At 34.8% G+C, this 23,112-nt stretch overlaps 1 protein-coding gene across 1 annotated transcript in view; it reads right to left on the bottom strand.

The window, feature by feature from the left end:
- Positions 1 to 23,112, bottom strand: part of BRWD3 (bromodomain and WD repeat domain containing 3) — a 132,334-nt gene that overhangs the window by 45,705 nt on the left and 63,517 nt on the right. Inside the window, exons 14-24 of the mRNA XM_043459712.1 lie at positions 22,706 to 22,859; positions 19,236 to 19,370; positions 17,876 to 18,004; positions 16,735 to 16,960; positions 13,649 to 13,816; positions 11,020 to 11,203; positions 7,413 to 7,506; positions 5,277 to 5,426; positions 3,505 to 3,581; positions 2,754 to 2,922; positions 1,213 to 1,358 (exon numbers count right to left, since the gene is read on the bottom strand). Coding sequence (XP_043315647.1) covers positions 1,213 to 1,358; positions 2,754 to 2,922; positions 3,505 to 3,581; positions 5,277 to 5,426; positions 7,413 to 7,506; positions 11,020 to 11,203; positions 13,649 to 13,816; positions 16,735 to 16,960; positions 17,876 to 18,004; positions 19,236 to 19,370; positions 22,706 to 22,859 — 1,632 coding nt within the window. The remainder of the gene's footprint in view (positions 1 to 1,212; positions 1,359 to 2,753; positions 2,923 to 3,504; positions 3,582 to 5,276; positions 5,427 to 7,412; positions 7,507 to 11,019; positions 11,204 to 13,648; positions 13,817 to 16,734; positions 16,961 to 17,875; positions 18,005 to 19,235; positions 19,371 to 22,705; positions 22,860 to 23,112) is intronic.

Below are 23,112 nucleotides of genomic sequence, written 5' to 3'. Positions count from 1 at the left end.
TAGCAAATGAAACAACTGACAAATGATTAATTTCCAAAACATCCAAGTGGCTCATATAACTCAATACCAGAAAAACCAACAATCCAATCAAAAAGTGGGCAAAAGACCTAAACAGATATTTCTCCAAAGCACACATACAGATGGATAACAAACACATGAAAAGATGCTCAACATTGCTCATTATTAGAGAAATGCAAATCAAAACTATAAAGGGATATCACCTTACACTGGTCAGAATGACCATCATCAAAAAGTCTACAAACAACAAGTGCTAGACAGGGTGTGGAGAAGAGGGAACCCTCTTACACTCTTGGTGGGAATGCAAACTGGTGAGCCACTATGGAGAACAGTAGGGAGATTCCTTTAAAAACTAGGAATAAAACCACCATATGAGGCAGCAATACCACTACTATGCATATACCTTGAGGAAACCAAAATTGAAAAAGACACATGCACCCCAATGTTCACTGTAGCACTATTTACAATAGCTAGAACTTGTAAGCAACCTAGATGTCCACTGGCATATGAATGGATAAAGAACCTGTGGTACATATATACAATGGAATATTACTCAACTATAAAAAGCAAAGAATCTGAGTCAGTTCTAATAAGGTGGATGAACCTAGGATGAACCTGTTATACAAAGTGAAGTAAGTCAGAAAGAGAAAAGCAAATATCATATACTAAGACATATTTATGAAATCTAGAAAGATGGTACTGATGGAACTCAAACCAGGGTTCTGTAACAACCTAGAGGGGTGGGGTGGGGAGGGAGATGGGAAGGACGTTCAAAAGGGAGGGGATATATGTATACCTATGGCTGATTCATGTTAATATTTGGCAAAAATCAGCACAATTCTATAAAGCAATTATCCTTCAATAAAAAATAAATATTAAAAAAACAATATTAGGACTTGATTAGGATTCAAAATACCACTCAATTCAACTATGTGGCAATTAAGATAAAAACAAAGACAATTATGTTCATGGCATCACAAACCAATAAATTTATCTCAATGTTCATTGAGCATATACTAAATTAAAGACTCTGTGTCAGGTCCTACAAAGGATACAAAAATCAGTAAGATTCAGTCATTGTACACAAGAAATATATAATTGAGCAGCACACTTAAGATGGCATATATATAACTATAATAGAATTGATAATATAAATAACCTAAGACTGATTAAAGTGAGTGTTCTTGAGATTACAAGAGAAAAATGTTACAACAGGAAACAATTACCTCATCTCCCATCTGTGGGACAAATGGTGAACGTCGTGGTATGGTATCCAAGATCCACTGAGGGGCAAACCATTCTTCATTGGGCTCTCCTGCCATAGAAACTAGTCCTCCTTTCTAAAATATGGTTCACAAATATATAAACTTTAATATATGAACAGTCACAGGAAAAATCAAAAGTAGAAAATGGTAAAAAAAAAAATCAGGTTATAATAAAACAAAATATATACATTTTAAACACTTAATTTACCAATTAATTATGTACAACTTCTGTACCAATAAAACAGTCAAGTGAGTAACATGCTGCTCAATTTTGGTTGACAGATAATATGACACTATATACTATATAAAAACCATAAATGTTACTCTTCATGTCCCTAGTATATCATATGAATTCAAACACAAGTAACACAGTAACTTTTTGCCAATAAAATGGTGACCATCAAGAAGATAATTGTCTACTAAAGCAAGAAGTTAGAGCATGCACACAGAATACATATTTAAATTAGTATTCAAAGAATTATGTGGATTAAGTTTTTATATCATTCAAATGAAATTATAGTGGAGAAAAATCCATCACTGGAGTGAAATAAAAACACAAAGAAATATAAGAGCCCTACAGGATTTACAACATCCTTCCATTTTACAAGTCAACAATGTATAGAAATGTATTACTCGTAACATTGACAAGAATAATCCTTTCATACTATAGTAGCTTATTTAAAACTCTACTACATTTTAACAAACTGTCAATATGTTTTAATTTAATAATGAAAATATTCTAGCCTCTACTTTTGAAAAATTTCAAAAGGTCTTTACATTTCAAAGTCATTATATACAAATCTCAGATGGGATAGTATTTTTAGAGAAAACTGAAGTGTTATTGCTAAATATTTAAGTGAAATAAAGTGAAAGTGTTAGTTGTTCAGTCATGCCCAACTTTTTGTGACCCCATGGACTGGGGTTCAACAGGCTCCTCTGTCCATGGGATTCTCCAGGCAAGAATTCTGGAGTGGGTAGCCATTCCCTTCTCCAGGGTATCTTCCCCACCCAGGGATCAAATCCCGGTCTCCTGCACTGAAGGCAGATTCTTTACCATCTGGGCCACTGTGCTGTATGCTTAGTTTGACTCTTTGTGACCCTGTGAACTGTAGCCTACCAGGCTCCTCTGTCCATGAGGATTCTCCAGGCAAGAATACTAGAGTGAGCTGCCATGCCCTCCTTCAATGGATCTTCCCAAACCAGGGATTGAACCCAGGTCTCCTGCAGTGTAGGTAGATTCTTTACCGTCTGAGCCACCAGGGGAGCCCAGGAATATTGGAGTGGGTAGCCTATCCCTTCTCCAGGGGATCTTTCTGACTCAGGAATTGAACTGGGGTCTCCAGCATTGCAGGTGGATTCTTTGCCAGCTGAGCTACCAGGGAAGCCTATATGAGCCACTAGGGAAGCCCAAATATTCAAATATCAAAAGAAAAAAAACAAAAAACAAAAAAACCCTGTAAACTCACAAACCTTCTTTCTAGTCTGTTTAGGTTTCTTCTGCCTTTCTTCAAGTGACTTCAAATTTTCCTCCTCAGAGCTGCTGCATATTTTCTGTGTTGCCTGTCTTGTTTGCCTTTTTGGAGGTTGCAAATTTATTCCAGCATCTGCTGTCCAATCAGAATATTCACTTGATGAATCACTGTAAATAAATCAAAATTATGAGTACATAAGTTTAGAAAAGGAATAGTTTTGCCTCATGATTGAAAGATGATTATTTTGTAATCAAACAGCATTATAAATGACACTGTTTGATTTTGTTCTAACCAAAGACAAAATTAATCAATATAGAATTTTAAACATTACCTAAGTGATTTTAACGAAATGATTCTTGGATAAAGTATAATGCTTAATTTCCCATAACAGCACTTAAAATTCAAAATTCCTGTCCAAACCACAAAAACTTCTTTAAATAAAGATGCTCCTTATCCCTAAAAATGCTTAAATATAGTTGTTTTAACCCTGAAATAAATACAAATAGCCTGCCAACATGTTGAATCTTAGATTTACAAAGAACCTTACTTTAGGGATGAGGGAACTAAATTCCATGCGCAAATAGATATTGGTAGAGCCAGGATAACACAACAGATCTCTGGGCTTCCAACCTAGTACTCATTCTACTATAAAACACTATTTTAACTGGATTTACCAAATTTCTATAAGTACATAATTTCACATTAAAACCATCAAATAATTTTGACCAAATCAAAACCATTAAAACTACCTGGAGGAACTTTCACTTTGCCATTCAATAACAGGATCCTCTATAGAAGCATCACTTGTGCCAACTGTTTCATCTTCCTGGAAGAAAGAGCCAGCAATTGAGATTTATGGTTATTATTAACTAATATATTATTAATTAGTGTGTTCTACTTGTTTCATAAAACTTTTTGTATTCCTCCCTCCAAAAAAGAAGTTCTGGTTAAAATGTACATAATCATTATTGTATATAACTCACAACTAAGCCTACCAAGTATTTAAAGATTTCTAGCATCTACTATCTTATTGATATGAGGCATCTATTATTATTTCAAAGGTTCAGTAGATTCCTTAAGAAACCCAAATATAACTCTCTTAAATTTTGTTAAAACTTTTTTCAATTTAAGTATAGCTGATTTACAATGTTGTGTTAGTTTCAGGTATACAACACAGTGATTCAGTCTTACATGTATATATACATATATATGTTTGTATATACATATAAAATATACTCTTGTTCAGATTATTTTCTTATAGAAAACCATTATTTTTAAAATATTTATATAAAAAAGATAAAAATACTTATATGCCTATACTAAGTTAGTATAATTACTGTCTATAAAAAAGTTAATAAGCCTTTTATTATATAAGATCTCAAACATACCAAAGTAGAGGAAATAGATAACACCCTTGTATATACAATCACCAGTTTAGACAGTATCACATTGCCTATTTTATTGTATATATACTCTTACCAACTGCCTCATCTCTCAGGGATTATTTTTTTTTGGGGGGGAAGCATTTCTACTATAAATATTTATTAAGACCAGGAAACCTTTTTAAAGCACAACCACAATTATTATATTAAAAAGACAATATCAATTCCTGAATATGTGATCATTCTTTTCAGATCAAGATTTTCATCAATAGGGGTAGAGAAGGAGGCATATCATTGATAAGAATTAAAGAACTGTGAATGCTGGGAGAAGAATGGGGGTACCATATATTGTCAGTACGTAATGAAACCTTCATTGTTCACTTAACAATGACAGATGTTTAAAAGAACAAAAGCAAAGGACTAAAGAAGAGAGGAACAGGAAGAAAAGAACTGCTATGGTCTTTATTCCATTACCATGAAAAGGGTTAGGTCTCAGAAAAATCATTATTCAGTAATCTCCATGACGAGTAAAGTCAACAATAACAGAAAACATGTATATTATGATTACCCAGTGAACAAGTTCTGGGACTGTATAACTAGTTATCTCTGTTAATATTTACTTTTTTTCATTTCTAGGCAGATTTGCTCTCACTCTCTTTTCTCATTGCCCCAAAGTCAAACTTTTCCTGGCATGTTTGATACCCTCAACCAAGATAATATCTTAGGTACAAATAAGAGAAGATATCTAAAGGAATTCGACATAATGCTCAAATTTGCCTACTAAATGCCTTATTAATGAATAATCCTCTTATAAGAAAGTTATCTAAATAATTTTTTATTAAGGTGACCCTTAAAAGTAAATCCAGATTTTATCAAATTGCTGTTTCTTTTGTGATGTGTAGATCTTCAGCCATTCATTGATAAAAAGAACTTTGAAAAGGAATCTAGGTATCAGATATTCATTAACTTCTTTGTGATTTTACAGGATCTCAGATATTGACTTCATTGATGGTATCATGTTATTAAATCTAATTGAGAAAGGAATATTGACAAAGCAAAAAAAAAAAAGTAAATCCAAAGTGATGATACTAACTGAGAAACAAAAAATTACACTGCATAAATAATAGCAGATATCTAACCTCTGAGGAGCTATCTGAGTCTTCCTGTACACCTGAATTTTGACATGATGCTCGTGAATTATGCTCTATGTTGGATCGTGTTTGGTAAGTATGCTGTCGTTTGCGTTGTGTCCTTCGTAAAGACCGCCCATAACTAGGCTGATAATCACTCTGTAAAACAGAATGAAAAAAAATTTTTAAAGATGAAAAGCTCAGTGAATATGCACAAAAGAATATATATAAAGCAAATCAATTGGGTATGGGTAGAGTAAGGGTGGAGGTGAAATACAGGAATGAATACTCAAAAGAAAACCCAAGATATACCTTTATACTACATTTTTATATAAAATATATTTCATTTCTATATATATAACCCATTTCCATTAATATTGATTACTTTCCTATTTTGAAAACATTGTGATCAAGTTAGACAGTGCTGAAACTCTAAGCTACAAGAATTTGCCCAGAATTTACATATACCATATTATCTACAAATTATTATAGGATAAAGCAAGCTATCTATATATCTATATATATAATTCTTAATATAATGTGTATTTCTTTAGTTCTATAAAAACTACATTCAGTAAACAAGTCAAAATAAAAATGTAATTTTTAACAACTAAAACAAAAACTGTTTTATTCTAAACTTTACAAGTATAAAATATTATTATTGATATATCATATGTCAAACCTATAACCCTAATATGTCATCAGAAGTAAATAATTTTAAAGTTCTTATAAATCAGTATCAAGGGCCAGGTTTTTATCTTATGTGTAAATGTTTCTCATTTTCTGTATAAATAAAAATGCTTACAGAGTCAACTCCCCTGTTTATTAGTCTTAGTCTTAGTTTATTAGTCTGATGTCTGATAAATCAGCTTAGCAGGAAAAAATAATATAAATCATGGATATGAGTTATTCATAATCTCTAAGAAAGCAATCTTATCAGAGAATATCAAATAAGCTAATAAAATCTGAATAGAAATTAAGAAAGTGGGTATCAAAATGATCTAAGTATATTTAGAGATAGTAATACACTACCTAAAACTGTGTTTATTGATACTGAAAGACATTTAAAATTCAGCATCCATCCCCTATATTTGTTTAATAAAATTAAAATCAACCTAGACTTCCCTATTTATCATACTCTTTAGGAGTTACATTTATTAGATCTGGGAACAAAACTATGTATTTTATGCCCCTAGTTTGTTCAACCTCTAAGAACTAGTAAGGGGTTTTCCTGTTGTTGTTGTTCAGTTGTTAAGTCGTGTCCAACTCTTTTTGACCCCATGGGCTGTGGACCACCAGGTTTCTTTGTCCATGGGATTTCCAGGCAAGAATACTGGAGTGGATACCCATGCCCTTCTCCAGGGGGTATTTCCAACCCAGGGATGGAACCCATGTCTCCTGCATTGGAAGGTGGATTTTCTTTCTTTCTTTTTTTTTTTTAAACCACCGAGCCACTTGAGAAGCCCTAGTAAGGGGTTTACTATGCACCTAATGGAGTATAGGATCTTACTCCCTGTTTACAAGTCTCTACTGGGAATATCAATCTTCCTAATGTATAGATCAGATTTTGCACCTGTTTAGGTAGGACAGAAGTAAGCCTACAGCAGGGGTGAGCAAACTTTTTCTGTGAAGGGTCAGAGTATAAATATTTTGGCTTTGCAGGTGATATGATCTCTGTGGTAACTACTCAACTCCATAGAGCATTAAAGCAGTCATGGACAATATATAAATGAATAGGTATAGCTGTGTTCCAATAAAACTTTATTAATAGGAATAGGCAGTAGACCATATTTAGTCCATGGGCAGTAGTTGGTCAACCTCTGGCCTCAGGTATCTCAACATTTGTTTTACATTGTGATTAGTGATCAGGCAATAATTTTAAGGTTCTATTTTAACCAAATGAAAATGATATTTTAATCCAAATATCTTATACCTACAATAACCACATCCTAGACTTGGGAAGAGAGTCCTAATGCTGTGCAATTTTATCCTTATTAATAATAATCATATCTCAATATGGGGTTCAAAAAATAGTTTCCCTATATACAGACCTATCAAAATAATCACTTAATACATAACGGCCACCTTTCAAACACTTGGTATTTGCAAATAGTGTACTGCAGAGTACTTTGTAGCTAAACTTACCCTTTGGTTAGTATAAGATGGTTTTTTCTTCTTTTCAACTGTATAAAGGCTGATTTCTATGTCACCTTTTACAGTTCGACATTCTTCCTGAACCCTAGTAATAAATTGAAGGTCAACATAATAGAAGATCATCAAAAAGCAAACCAAATGGTTTAAAATCAGATAATAAAAACATTTTTAAATGTAAAACTGGACATCTTAACCATTTTAGGTGTATAATTCAGTGGTTCTGTTGATATTTACAAAGTTGTGAAACCAACATCACTATTTCCAAAACATTTTCATCACTCCAAACATAAACTTTGTAACGATTAAGCAGTAACTCTCTCTCTCCTCCTACCAGTGCCTGTTAACTGCCAATCTACTTTATGCCTCTATCAATTTGTCTACCTTAGATATTTTATATAAGTAGGAAGTGAAAGTGAAAGTGAAGTAGTGTCCAACACTGAGATCCCATGGACTGTAGCCCACCAGGCTCCTCCATCCATGGGATTCTCCAGGCAAGAATACTGGAGTGGCTTGCCATTTCCTTCTCCATATATAAGTAGAATTATACATTATTTGCCCCTTTGTGTCTCACTTATTTCACTTAGCATGATGTTTTTGATGTTCAAGCATGTAGCAAGTATGAGAAGTTTATACAGCTGAATTTCATTCTACTGAAGTACACTGTTGTTGTTGTTCAGTCGCTCAGTCATGTCTGACTCTTTGCGACCCCAAGGACTGCAGCATGACAGGCTTCCATGTCATTCACCAACTCCCAGAGTTTGCTCAAATTCATGTCCATTGAGAATGTGATGCCATCCAACCATCTCATTCTCTGTCATCCCCTTCTCCTCCTGCCTTCAATATTTCCCAGCATCAGGGTCTTTTCCAATGAGTCAGCTCTTTGCATCAAGTGGCCAAAGTATCAGAGCTTGAGTTTTAGCATCAGTCCTTCCAGTGAATATTCAGGACTGATTTCCTTTAAGATTGACTTCCTTGATCTCCTTGGAGTCCAAGGGACTTTCAAAGAGTCTTCTCCAACACCACATTCAAAAGCATCAATTTTTTGGCATTCAGCCTTCTTTATGGTCCAACTCTCACATCCCTACAGGACTGCTGGAAAAACCATAGCTGGAAAAACCAAAGACTAGACAGACTTTGGCAGCAAAGTAATGTCTCTGCTTTTTAATATGCTATCTAGGTTTATCATAGCTTTTCTTCCAAGGAGCATTTTTTAATTTCATGGCTGCAGTCACCATCTGCAGTGATTTTGGAGCCCAAGAAGATAAAGCGTCTCATTGTTTCCAATGCTTCCCCACCCATTTGCCATGAAGTGATGGGACCTGATGGCACGATCTTAGTTTTTTTAAATGCTTAAGGCAGCTTTTTCACTCTCCTCTTTCACTTTTCTCAAGAGGCTCTTTAGTTCCTCTTCACTTTCTGCCATAAGGGTGGTGCCATCTGCATATCTGAGGTTATTGATATTCCTCCCTGCAATCTTGATTCCAGTTTGAGCTTCATCCAGCCCAGCATTTGGCATGATGTACTCTGCATATAAGTTAAATAAGCAGGGTGACAATATATAGCCTTGACATACTCCTATGCCAATTTTAAACCATTCCGTTGTTTCATGTTTGGATCTAACTGTTGCTTCTTGACCTGCATACAGGTTTCATAGGAGGCAGGCAAGGTGGTCTGGTATTCTCATCTCTTCAAGAATTTTCCATAGCTTGTGATTCACACAGTCAAGGCTTTAGTGTAGTCAAAGAAGCATAAGTATATATTTTTCTGGAATTCTCTTGCTTTTTCTATGATCCAACAGATGTTGGTAATTTGATCTCTGGTTCCTCTGCCTTTTCTAAATCCAGCTTGAACATCTGGAGATTCTCAGTTCACGTACTGTTGAAACCTAGCTTGGAGAATTTTGAGCATTACTTCGCTAGCATGTGAAATGAGTGCAATTGTGTGGTAGTGTGAACATTCTTTGACATTGCCCTTCTTTGGAATTGGAATGCAAACTGAACTTTTCCAGTCTTGTGGCCACTGCTGAGTTTTCCAAATTTGCTGGCATATTGAGTGCAGAACTTTAACAACATCATCTTTTAGGATTTGAAATAGCTCAACTGGAATTCCATCACTTCCACTAGCTTTGTCTGTAGTTATGCTTCCTAAGGCCCACTTAACTTCACACTCCAAGATGTCTGGCTTTAGGTGAGTAATCACACCATTGTGGTTATATGGGTCATTAAGATCTTTTTGTATAGTTTTTCTGTGTAATCTTGCCACCTCTTCTTAATATCTTCTGCTTCTGTTAGGTCCATACTGTTTCTGTCCTTTATTATGCCCATCTTTGCATGAAATGTTCCTTTGGTATCTCTAATTTTCTTGAAGAGATCTCTAGTCTTTCCCATTCTACTGTTTTCCTCTTTTTCTTTGCATTGATCACTTAGGAAGTCTTTCTTACCTCTCCTTGCTATTTTCTGGAACTACATTCAGTTGGGTATATCTTTTCTTTCCTCCTTTGCCTTTCAGGTCTCTTTTCTCAGCTGTATGTTAATGCCTCTTCAGCAACCATTTTGCCTTGTTGCATTTATTTTTCTTGCGGATGGTTTTGATCACCGCCTCCTGTACAATGTTATGAACCTGTATCCATAGTACTTCAGGCACTGTATCAGATCTATCACATTTTATTTATCAATTCATCCACTGACATATATTTTGAATTGTTTCTACCATTCTGGTATTATGAATAATGCTACAATAAATATTGGCATACAAATATCTGAATCCTGCTTTCAATTCTATTTTTTTTAACACCTTGAGCAGAGAATTGCATTAAATTGTTCTACTGCCAGGGGGTAGCATTCAGTTCATAAATTAGCCATGTCTCCCTTTTTATTATTACTGCTAAAGAAATAATAAGGTGAAACCAAATTAATTTTGCTACTTGTTGGCTCAGCTTGTGAAAAGGTCTACTGGGAAGATATCATGATTTAAATGGATTTTATAGGTCCTCTGTCAATGTGCTTTCTCTTTTCCAAATCTATTTCCAGTTGTTGTGCATTATTTGAAGTCAATATTATAGTAAATGTTAAGGTTTACAGATAAAGATAGGGATTCCAAGTTTGAAATGCATCCTAATGAAATCTTTTCATCCAAAGAAGTCTACTTAAATATATTTATAAACTACACTATGCACTGGGCTCTACTATATATCTGTACTGCACTCCCAAACTGTTCCAATTCTGAGTATCCTCAGAACCACTGTTGAATTTTTGGGTCCATGTATCACTGACATATTTACTCACATATGGCCTCATGTTCTTACTTAATACTATTTTTTCTTATCTTCTAACCTAGACTGTAAACTCAAAGAAGACAGAGATCATGTTTTTCACTTTTCATTATTCCCCAAACCATTTAGCAACAAGCTAAGAAAATTTAAGATAATCTTTCAATAGTTGTTATGGAATGAACTAATGGAAGAATGTGGAAAAATTAACGCATGACTCAGCTAAATTTAAAAAAAAACTTAGTTATTAGCCTAACATAGTACATTTTAATTTATTTACTAAAAAAGGAAACTCTCAATGTTCTTATGAATGTTACCATGTTGACTCACCTACTAACCCCATTATTTAGTTCATTGACTACCACTCTTCTGCTCCATGCCATGAGATCTCGTTCAGTGGCCATCTGGCTTCTAGGAGCATTGTTATGCATTTGTCGGACACCTTCAATCTGACCACTACGTCGCAGTCCAACATTTGGGGAAGAAGATATGTCCATATCTGGATTTCTCAGAGCTAAAACAAAAACAAAGGAATGCTCCACGCTCTGAGCAAAGAAAGACACCAAACTTTTTCAGATCAGAGCTCTAAATAAAATAAGAGATTCAAAGATAATACTGCTAGACAATATTGCTGTCCCTTTATTTTCTGTATCCCCTTTATGGTCTTTATAGCCTTATAAATAAAGCAGGCACTCAATAAATGTTTATTGTCTCTATAGCTCTTTTAATTTTTTTCAAAGTACTTTCACATCTGTCATCTACTAAACGCTCAGTAAATACAAAAAGTGTATTTAATATATTTGGGAGATTAATACATGTTCTTAGTACTAGTTCAGAAAGTAGCTTTTTAATCTAAATTCTACCTTTAGCCCATTAAAAGGCTTCTGAATAAAACCCCAATAAACTTTTCAAAAATAGGAAGAAAAAAATTATAGGACTTCCTGTGTGGTCCAGTGTTTGGGAATCAGCCTGCAAATGCAGGGGACATGGGTTCTATCCCTGGTACAGAAGATTCCATATGCTGTGGAACAACTAAACCCATAAGCCATGACTACTGAGCCTGTGGGCCACAGTTTTACTGAAACCTTTGTGCCTATAAGTCCACGCTCTGCAACAAGAGAAGCCATAGCCATAACACTGTAACAAAGAGTAGCCCCTACTCGCTGCAACTAGAGAAAACTCAAGCAAAGCAATGAAGACTTAGTGCAGCCAAGAATAAATACATAAACAAATAACATAAATATAAGTTATTAAAAAAAATAGCTGAAGGAAAAAGGAGAACCTGTGCACAGCTACTGAGTCCATGCTCTACAGCCCAAAACCACTACTGAGCCCACATGTGGCAACTACTGAAGCCTGCACACCTAGAGGCTGTGCTCTGCAACAAAGAGAATCCAGTGCAATGAGAAGTCCGTGCACTGCAATGAGTAGGGGCCCCTGCTTGCTACAACTAGAGAAAAGCCCTCACGCAGCAATGAAGATCCAGGGCAGCCAAAGATTTAAAAATAATACAATAAAATAAAAAATAAAATTATAAAAAAAAAATTTAAGCTATCAAAATTTCAGTTTCAAAATTGGTAAGGAAGGAAAGAAAAGGGAAATAAGTAATAGAAATGTTACTTTTCTTTTTAATCCTCCACAAAGGTTTCTGATTATTTTGTTCTATTTGCAAATGAAACAAAAATGGAAACTGAAACACTAAACTATTAAAGTATGCATCAGAAAAAACTCAAAACAAATGAACACTGCAATGAGAAGACAATTGAATCTCTTTGCTTAACAGCATTCAAATCTATTCATGCAAACCTAGTAATGAAGTTACTGATCTCTAAATCAGGGTTCTAAGAAAGTTTTATGTCTTAGGAACAAAAGGCTTGGACATATAGGATCATCAGTCCATGTCTTATCTTATTCCAGGTTAAGGAAAGTTTTATGAGATAGGTGCTCCATATGACATGAACAAGTAATATTTTAATTTTAATTTTATGGGATACCAAACAAATCAAAGAGTGAGTAAAAGACCCTGTTCAGTTCAGTTCAGTTCAGTTCAGTTCAGTCGCTCAGTTGTGTCCGACTCTTTGCGACCCCATGAATTGCAGCACGCCAGGCCTCCCTGTCCATCACCAACTCCCGTAGTTTACTCAAACTCATGCCCATCGAGTCGGTGATGCCATCCTGTGAATCACCTCAAATTTAGATCACATTTTTGTGGACTCCAAAATGCTACACTACCGAAATCAATGACTGCAATTATCTAAACATAAAAGGAAACATGTGCCAAAATCCCATAAGAGGATGCATTTTTAAAGTTGAACAGTTCTTAACAAAAATAAAACTAACATAGCCTAAGATTATATAAAACTCAGATGCATAAACACATTTCATGTAAAGTGAAGGAAGACCTACAATAGATTAGAATAATACTATGTGATCAAACTTGTGAGAGTCGATTAAGAAACTGTATTCCCTAAGAAGAGGGCTTGTTGTCTGCCAGTGTGTTTTTGTAAACTCAAGAGAGACAGATGATATGTTGCTATTTTCATTCTTTACCATCTGAGCCACCAGGGAAGCCCACTTTTTCAACAAATGAAAGCAAATATTTCTGAAAGTAATTTTAAAATTTAAAGTGATTTTAATTTTGAAAACTTTATAGGTTGGTTCCCCTAGAAGGGACTGGACTTGTTATAGCACCTTGCTTATTAGAACAGGACTACAAATATATTACTAAGTTAAAAGAAAACAGTATATTAAAATACACAGTCTGTATTCCTTAGAACATGCTAAATCACTTTACTCCCAAATGATAATGAGATCATGGCACTTTGGTGTATCTGATATCAAAACTTTAACAAAATGTTGCTTTTATTTAAAAATCTAAAATGGTCCTCATGTGTAATTATTTGGTACAGATAAAATAAAGTACATTCATCATATCTTTTACAAATATATACATACTTACCACCATTAGCAGAATATGATCTATTAATTGGAAAATGTGGAGCATCTCCTTCATTAATTAGCCTCAGATCTTGTTCTCTTTGTAACTCCCTGATTATTCCATCAAGAATGCTCTCATCTTGATCATTGGTTTGTTGCCCAATTACCTGTTCTACTACTTCACCATCACCTAAATCAGACCAAAGATATAAAGCCACAAAATTATTTACATTTTTGTATACCATAAGTAGAGTAAAATCAAGGTCAATCTATAAGTTGCTAGACAAATAGTTTTCAAAGGATTAAAATGAAAATAAAGCACATAGCAAACAAAATATTTTTAAAGAACTTTTAAGTATGTCAGCTTGTATGTTTAACTTAACCAATGTCCCCAAATTAGACATTCTGATGAGGACCTTCTCATCTTACAGGGGGAAAAAAAGTGATTAAATTATTAAGAATGAATTTTCTCTATGGAATATTCTTGTGTGCATGCTCATTTGCCCAGTCATGTCTGACTCTTTGTGATCCTATGGACTGAAGCCCATCAGGTTCCTCTGAAGCTAAAAGTTAGGAGTAAATATTTGAGTAAGGTTTTAATAAGTTCAACACTGAAAATGCTTTGCATCTTTCATGAGAACTTCCTTTCTGAAAGAAATCAAAATTATGGTCTTTAATATATTGTCTCTTTTGATAACATCTCAGTAGACAGATGTGAGGGTTTCCCTGATAACTCAGTTGGTAAAGAATCCGCCTGCAATGCAGGAGGCCCTGGTTTGATTCATGGGTCGGGAAGATTCCCCTAGAGAATGGATAGGCTACCCACTCCAGTATTCTTGGGCTTCCCTTGTGGCTCAGCTGGTAAAGCATCTGCCTGCAATTCAGGAGACTTGGGTTTAATCTCTGGGTTGGGAAGATCCCCTGGAGAAGGAAAAGGCTTACCCACTCCAGGATTCTGGCCTGGAGAATTCCATGGACCATATAGTCCATGGGGTCACAAAGAGTCGGACATGACTGAGCAACATTCATTTTCACTTTTCATACATTTGAGTATAAAAATTATTTCTTATAATGAAATTCAATTATTACGTCCAAATGAAAATTTTATTTATTTCTATGATCTTTTTCTTTCTTAACTACATCTTAGACCTGTTTTTCATCTTGTCTTCTAGTCAGAATAAATGGTATCTATTAAGAGTAGCCAAGTGATCAGATCTTAACAGGAAACAAAATATGATATAGATTTTTTAATTCATATGTTTTCAGCTCTACCTCCTATTTAATATTCATACATTTCCCCCTTGTTTAATTAAATATGGCATCAATAAAGTAACTATTATCACATGTTTAACACCATTTCATTGCCCTACAAATCTTTATGAGAGAATATAAAAAGGATATGTAACACTTCATTCTATAAAGGTCAAGTCTTAATTTGCAAGTAAGGATATAAAATTCCATTTGCACATAAATAACTCATTGCCTCATACTTAGAAGAAAACCTACAAGTAACAAACTAACATATGAAGGCATTCTGGTGTCAGGGTGGGATGGAGGCAGTATACCTAAGGGAAACATGTCAACCAAAAGAGTTGTTTTTTAATGTCTTTTTCTACTATGCTCCCATCATGCATCACACTCATCACTGCGTGTTCAATATCCACCAATACTATTGTTATTTAAACACTTAGCATTCTCCTCCCCAACACTCAATGATTCTTTACATTTCAAACATGAGGGTGGGTAAACAGCCACCTTCCAGTTTATAGTTCTTGAAATTTCCTCTTCTTCAGTCCATTAACTATGTACTCTCAAAATACCAATAGTAAGAGCAGTAGAATTTCACCAATTATAAAAAGCTTGACACATTAAAGTTAGTAAATTTAGTCACTTTTGTTTTTCAGTCACTCAGTCGTGTCTGACTCTTTGCGAACCCATGGATTGCACCCACATGGATTACAGGAAGCATAGACTTCCCTGTCCTTCACCATCTCCTGGAGTTTGCTCAAATTCATGTCCATTGAGTCAGTGATGCCATTGAACCACATCATCTTCTGTCGCCCTCTTCTCCTACCCTCAAACTTTCCCAGCATCAGGGTTTTTTCCAATGAGTAGGTTCTTCACATCAGATGGCCAAAGTATTGGAGCTTCAGCATCGGTCCTTCCAATGAATATTCAGGACTGATTTCCTTTAGAATGGAATCGTTTGATCTCCTTGCAGTCCAAGGGACTCTCAAGGGAGTCTTCTCCAACCCCACAGTTCAAAAGTATCAATTCTTCAGCACTCAGTCTCCTTTTACAGTCCAACTCTCACATCCATACATGACTACTGGAAAAACCATAGCTTTGACTAGATGGACCTTTGTAGGCACAGTAATGTCTCTGCTTTTTAATGTGCTTTCTAGGTTTGTCATAGCTTTCCTTCCAAGAAGCAAGCATCTTTTCATTTCATGGCTGCAGTTCCTGTCTGCAGGGATTCTGGAGCCCAAGAAAATAAAGTCTGTCACTGTTTCCATTGTTTCCCCATCTATTTGCCATGAAGTGATGGAACCATATGCCATGATCTTAGTTTTCTGAATGTTGAATTTTAAACCAGCTTAAATTATGACTAGAAGTCAATACTAAAAGCATCACAATCATAGACATATTCAGGTTTCTAAGGAAGTAGGTCAATACATTCTCTGCTTGAGTATACTCTTGTTTGCCCTAATCCATTTATCTGTGTCCAGATGAGATAAACAATGCAAAAAAGTACATTGGTAAGGTAAAAAGTTCTATGCCACTGAAAAGGTAAAATATGGGGCTCCCCTGGTGGCTCAGATGTAAAAATCTGCTAGCTAAACCCGTGTTGGGAAGATCCCCTGGAGAAGGGAATGGCAACCCACTATAGTATTCTTGCCTGGAAAATTCCATAGACAGAGGAGCCTGGTGGGCAATAGTCCATGGGGTCACAAAGAGTTGGACATGACTGAACAACTAACACTTTTCATTTTCAGGTAAAATATGTTATAACCTACTACATAGTTTAGCATGGGGATATATTACGGAGAGAACAGTAAGTTTAATACTTTACAAAATGTTTTAAATTTAATTTTGTTGATAACATACCATTAGCCACATATCCCAGCTGTGGTATAAGCTGTTCATCTTTACAATTTTCCCGTCCTGGTACCAGTCTTTGAAATTTTGTGGGATGAGGATTTCCATCAACATCCACCAAGAATGGTGGAGGCATGAGATGAGGAGCTTGTTGGGTTTGTTCATCCAATACATAGTTGTTGGCATCACGGATAAGAGGTCGATAATCAGTATGGAAGAACATCTGATCTGGAATCTTTATGATAGACTTTTAGTATTTAATGTGCACAGAAAATTTATTAACAAGCATTTATTTTCATTCCTAGATCATGTTTGTTTTTCAAATCAGACAATTTTTGCATTATCTATATACTTCTTTATTGTCACGTGTTCTCCCTAGGTAGAAGTGAATCACCTAGATCATAATCCTATTTTTCTCCACAAAACCCTATAATATATATTATTTTCTGGCCCTTCCCTAACATATTTCTCCAATTAGGATAAGAAGAAGCAAAACAGCAATGTAGTAGATAAAGTTAGTTATTTTTAAGTTGCAAAAAACATACAAAATTTAATAACTATTTTTCTTGTTTTTATTCAAACAAGAATAGACAGAGTATAATATAAATGGTGAGACAGGTAAATATCAATGCATGAAAGACACAAAGGTGATTAAGTATCAAGATGAACTCAAAGATTCTAGTTCTTTTCCAACCCCAAGATTCTATCATCTATCCTAAACTCACAGCTAATAAAATAAAAGAAACCAATTAAATTAGCTTCTAAAGTATTTTAACAAGATCAATAATAGGTAAAATAAACATTCAGCAATGAGCTGTTTATTCCTAAATTAGGATAAATAAAGGATGTAACCTGGTCAAGTTATTCTCTCATTATACCTAAAATGTAGTACAGAGAGAGAATATGTACTAAGCAAGAGTATTTTCCAATGAATTTTTATATCTACATCACCCTACATCTTAATAGTAATTTGAACTGCCAAGCCTTATATTCTGGCAGTGATAAAAAATTTTACCAAAAAAAAAAAGCGACTTTGTTATTTTATATCTATTGAAACATAGTGACCCTTGTTAACCGTAAAGCTTCAAATGAGATGTATGAATGATACTATCAAAAATCACAATCTATAACAACAATTAAGAATACTAACCTTTTCATAGTATTTACTGCATCCAAATCCAAAAAGCAGCAAATGCCCATGCGAATCAGTGCAGGCAAAATGGTTTCCATCTGGTGAAAATTTACAGTCAAACACTGCACCATGGCCTTGGCCTTCAATCTGAAATTTAGAAGTCACTTTAAGTCACCTTAGGAGGTAATTTTCAAATAATAAGTAGCCAGTAGCTTCTGCTTGCTAATATCGTGGATTCTGTGATACCTGAACATTCCAATGTACTCTAGCCAGAATCCTACTGCAATAGTAAAGCTCTGAAAGAAATTAGGGAGATTCAATATGCAATGTATAGCATCAACCATTACTAGCAATGCCCTAACTGAAGAAGGACTGCATGAATGACTGAGGAGGATAAAAAAGACCTAAACACAACCAAATTGACAAAGGTGCTATTTCAGGAAAGTCAAGATATTATTTAAACCGCAAATCAAACTTTTTTTTTCAAATCAAACTTTAAAAGAACCATCCTAAAATTAAAGCACACAAATCAATCTCACTGACAAAAGACAAAGGGTTATTATTAACACTATGAATCTGTATAAAGCCTATAAAAGGTAGCTCAAAGGCCAACAATTTAGAAATATTTAGTCAGAACTATTTTTCAGAAAGGAACAATAAATATGGGAAATATGAGTATTCCCATCACCATAGGAGGGTGTTCAACTGGGAGAAGAGATACTTCACCATATTTTTCCATTGTTTGTATGAAATATATCTTAGGAGTATCCACATCTCCAATTCCATGTGTGACAAACAACTTCCTGATTACTAACTAAACTATACAGGATTTACCAGAGACCGATACAATGCAGTCACTGTTGTGATTCATTCATTAGGATTATAGTTTAAACGTTAACTTTTTTGTAATTTTGTTTAGTGTTAAATTCAAATGCTTATTCAATTTGAGTTTCTAGAACTAAGAGCTCGGAAACAGAATTTGGAAAATGTTAACACCACAAAACAGAGACACCCTGAAAGGCGTAATTCTCAATTGGTCTTACTCTCAGATCTTGAGTCATTCTCTAAGTTATTACATGGATTTAAACAGAGGGCAAGAGGTTCCTTGGCATTAAGTATACTTTACCCAATTATCATAGTCTGCTTTTATATCAACTAAGCATAGATTGGCCTTCCCTTGTGGCTTAACTGGTAAAGAACCTGCCTGCAATGCAGGAGACCCAGGTTCAATCCTCGGGTTGGGAAGATCCCCTGGAGAAGGGAAAGGTTACCCCACTCCAGTATTCTACCCTGGAGAACTCCATGGACTATATAGAACATGGGGTTGCAAAGAGTCGGACATGACTGAGCGACTTTCACAAGCATAGGTTTCCCTTACCATGTTAAAATAATTCCGAATTTTGGTCCCCCGGTCAAGGTCCCAAATAAAAATGTTCCCATCATGACCTGCTGAAAGTATGATCCTTTGATCAAATGGATGTGCTTCCAAAACAAATACTTCATCATCATGTCCCTGTGATAAAATCAATATTAAAAATGAAAAGCAACATTGAATATCTGTCTTATTTGGTTAAAAGATCTCAGGATATCCTATCAATCTGATTCAGATGAATTCATGTATGCAAATTTAACAGCATTTACAAACATGGACACTACAAGAAATAGTTGTCAGAGTTCCTTATATGTTTAAATACTGACTTCATAAAATATGGCTTTCTTGATAGTTCAGTTGGTAAAGAATTCCCCTGCAATTCAGGAGACCCCGGTTCAATTCCTGGGTTGGGAAGATCCACTGGAGAAGGGATAAGCTATCTACTCCAGTATTCCTGGGCTTCCCTTGTGGCTCAACTGGTAAAGAATCTGCCTGCAATGTGGGAGACCTGGGTTCAATCCCTGGATTAGGAAGATCCCCTGGAGATCTTCCCTACTCCAGTATTCTGGCCTGGAGAATTCCAGGACTATATAGTCCAAGGGGTCTCAAAGAGTCAAACACAATTGAGTGACTTTCACTTTCACTTCATAAAATATTCAATAGACAGAAAACCTGAAAGGTATTTGAAATACAATCCAAAATCAGGCCCCTGAAGTGGAATTCATATTCCGAGGACTTTGCTATTAAAAGGTCACAGAATATGTGACAAACAAAATCTCTTATTAACACCCAATTCTGACACAGTAATAACAGACAAACCTTCATTATTCTTCATCCAGTACTCACTGATATTCATATTGTATCATAGGAGGACCTATGATATGTTCAAACAACAAATTATAGTTTGTCTTTTCTACCTTTATCTACTTTATAGTTGAAGGTTTCATTTAATATTCTACCTGAAAAATGGATATGCTGCTAAAAAATAAGTGAAAATCAATGTTCCTATATTTCCCCCACAAAAAATCAATATCAGCATCTCTACAGACTTTAGATCAGGAGTCTGGAAACTTTAGGCCAACTAGCTCCCCAATGTTTCTGGACAGAGAGCCTAAGGAATGATTTTTACATTTTTTAAAAGGTGGTAAAAAACGAAAGAATATTCAATAGAGACCATATGTGGTCTGCAAAGCCTAAAATATTTACTATCTGGCCTCTTAAAGAAAAAGTTTGTCAACAGCTAATTTAGATCACTGTTCATTTTCATTAATTCCTGGCTAGAGTACAGGCTCCAAGTTTTAGAGAAGCATGCGGGACATCCTGAAATTGCATTTCACTTAGGAACATATCAGCATATTACACATCAGAAGCTTCCAGAAATAATCACATGTTGTGAATCTAAAAAGTGCATTTTACCCCAAATCATTGCATAAAAAATAGAAGACTATCCTGCCCTACTACCATTATGTTAAAAATGTAGCTTATTAAAAAGTAACTTCAGAATGACTCAAAATGAAAAGTGGAAGATGAAGAGGTAAAACCCATTTCAATAAATACCAACAAAACACTTTTTTCCCAGTGATTATCAAAAAAATTATTTGTCATAACAAAATCTCTTACTGAATATCCAATTTGATATAGTAAATACTTTCTCAGGTTCCTAATCAGTAAGCAGTAAAATTACTCTGTTAAAGTCAAATGATAATGATACAACTACATTAGTGTACATTAGGGAAGACAGACTTTTAAATAGGGGGTTCCATTTTTGATCCTTGGTCATGGGAAACAAAACCTAGTCAGATTAAGTAATATCTTAAGATTTATCATCTGCCCTATTTTTAATTATTAAGCACACCTCTATTTCCACCACTACGATACAAATCCAAATTATCATTAAGGCCCATCCTATCATAGAATCCTACAGTATACTCGGAGTCATCCTTATCTCATTCCAATCTATTCTCTCTACTCTGTTGCTACAATTAGGAGGCAGTTTTCAAAAGCAAAATTCACATGCTATTCCTTTGCTTTTAAACTTTTTCATGGTACCTATTGGTCTCAGGATAGATCCTACAAGACCTTGCATGGTCTGGCCCCTGCCTATTTCTCCTCCTATCAGGTGATACTCTTTCTGCTCTCTGTGCTTTAGCCAAAAAATTGGCTTTCACCTCCTTTCTACCTCAAGACCTTTGTACATGCTTTTCCCTCTTCTTGGAGGGAACTGTCAACCTCCTCACACATGTAATTTACCAAATATGTATTGATCCCCTACCACGCTGAGACAGAAAATAAACAAACAAAAAATACAGTAAGAAAATACTAGATAGTGATCAACACTACGATGAAAATAAAGCAAGATGATGACTGGAAGGCTACCCAAGATTGTTTGCTCAAGGAAGGCCTTGTCAAGGAGGTGACATTTAGGATGAGAGCTGGGAAATTTTTACCTATCTTACAAATCTTAACACAAGCTTCACCTTCTCAGGAAGCTTTCTCTGACCCTTCCAGACCAGGTTTGGTTATCCTAGTAGAAACTTGCATTTTGCTCTTCTTAGCATGTACTTGATTAAATGCTTGTTTCTTTGTTTTATTTAATAGGCTATAAACTCCAGGAGGATAGGGACTCTTTAATCTACTATTTAAAGCTATCTCAGTGGCTGGAACAATGGATACTCAATAAGTATCTGTTGAATTGAAGAACTTCACACCCTAGTAAGACTCTGGTACACAAATTCTTAACATATAAAATATAAATTCTATACCCAAACTAAGCAGATTTAACTGTTATAAGGACTAAAAATAGTCTGTTTTAAAATTTCTTCAGTAAAATTCACTGGAAAGATGACCCATGAATCAGCCCATGGGAAGACTACCACTGAACAGAACTGTAAATTAAGATACTAATTAAGACAGAGTTTTACATGGATTTTATAAAAACAATGGCTACAAATGGCCTTTGAAGTTGTGATTTTTAGAGATAAAGACTTGTAGCCACTGGCTACATGTGGCTACTAAGCATCTGAAATGTGGCTATTGGAAACTGAGATAGTCTATAAACTTAAAATACACACTAGATCTCAAAGATTTAGTATGAAAAAATGTCAACAATTTCATTAATATTTCTTATATCATGTTGAAAAGCTACTATTTTGTATATACTGCGTTAAATAAAGCCAGCTCTACCCTTAAAAACAACAACAAAAAAATCCCAACTCATGCTACGAACAAATAACTTATATACCCTTGACTGCACATGATAACATAATGGGTAAATAAATATGGGAAAAGATCCTGAAAAATTTTCATACTACACCATGTGCCATCCTTATTTTGTAGATATGTCAACAAAGGAACTTTTAATAATTCTCCAAGGAATATTAAGCCATAGAAAGCAAACTAGAACACTTAAATTTCCTGTCTTCTAGAATAATGCCCTTTTAGATCATTTTTAATTATTCCAAAAACAGAATACTTACGGATAAAGTATGAAGAAGTTGGCCTGTGATAGAATTCCATACTTTTAAAAGGAAATTGTTCACTGCAGTAATAACTGTGGTATCATATCGATCCCAGGCCACCATAGTCACCTTAAGTTTAGTGACCTTGTCTTCTCCAGATGACAAATTGTTCCTAAACAGAATAATTTCAGGGCTAATAGATATTGAACAAAGGTGCATCTAAATAGCAAATTATGAAGAAAATCTCCCTAGAAGCATGCAACTTTTTAGATAAAAAAAGTCCTAAACTCTGTCTTTAACTACACTTGAAATAAAATAATAAAAGTATTAATATCACATAGGGCAACATCTATAGTTATTTTATGGAGGAAAGAAAACACAAAATGACAAAAATTTTATAGTTAGTTAAATGGGAGCAATAAAAC

This window comes from Cervus canadensis, chromosome X, assembly GCF_019320065.1.
Source record: "Cervus canadensis isolate Bull #8, Minnesota chromosome X, ASM1932006v1, whole genome shotgun sequence".
Lineage (NCBI taxonomy): Eukaryota > Metazoa > Chordata > Mammalia > Artiodactyla > Cervidae > Cervus > Cervus canadensis.
Note: the sequence above shows the minus strand (reverse complement) of the source record. Positions and strands in the feature narration are given on the sequence as shown.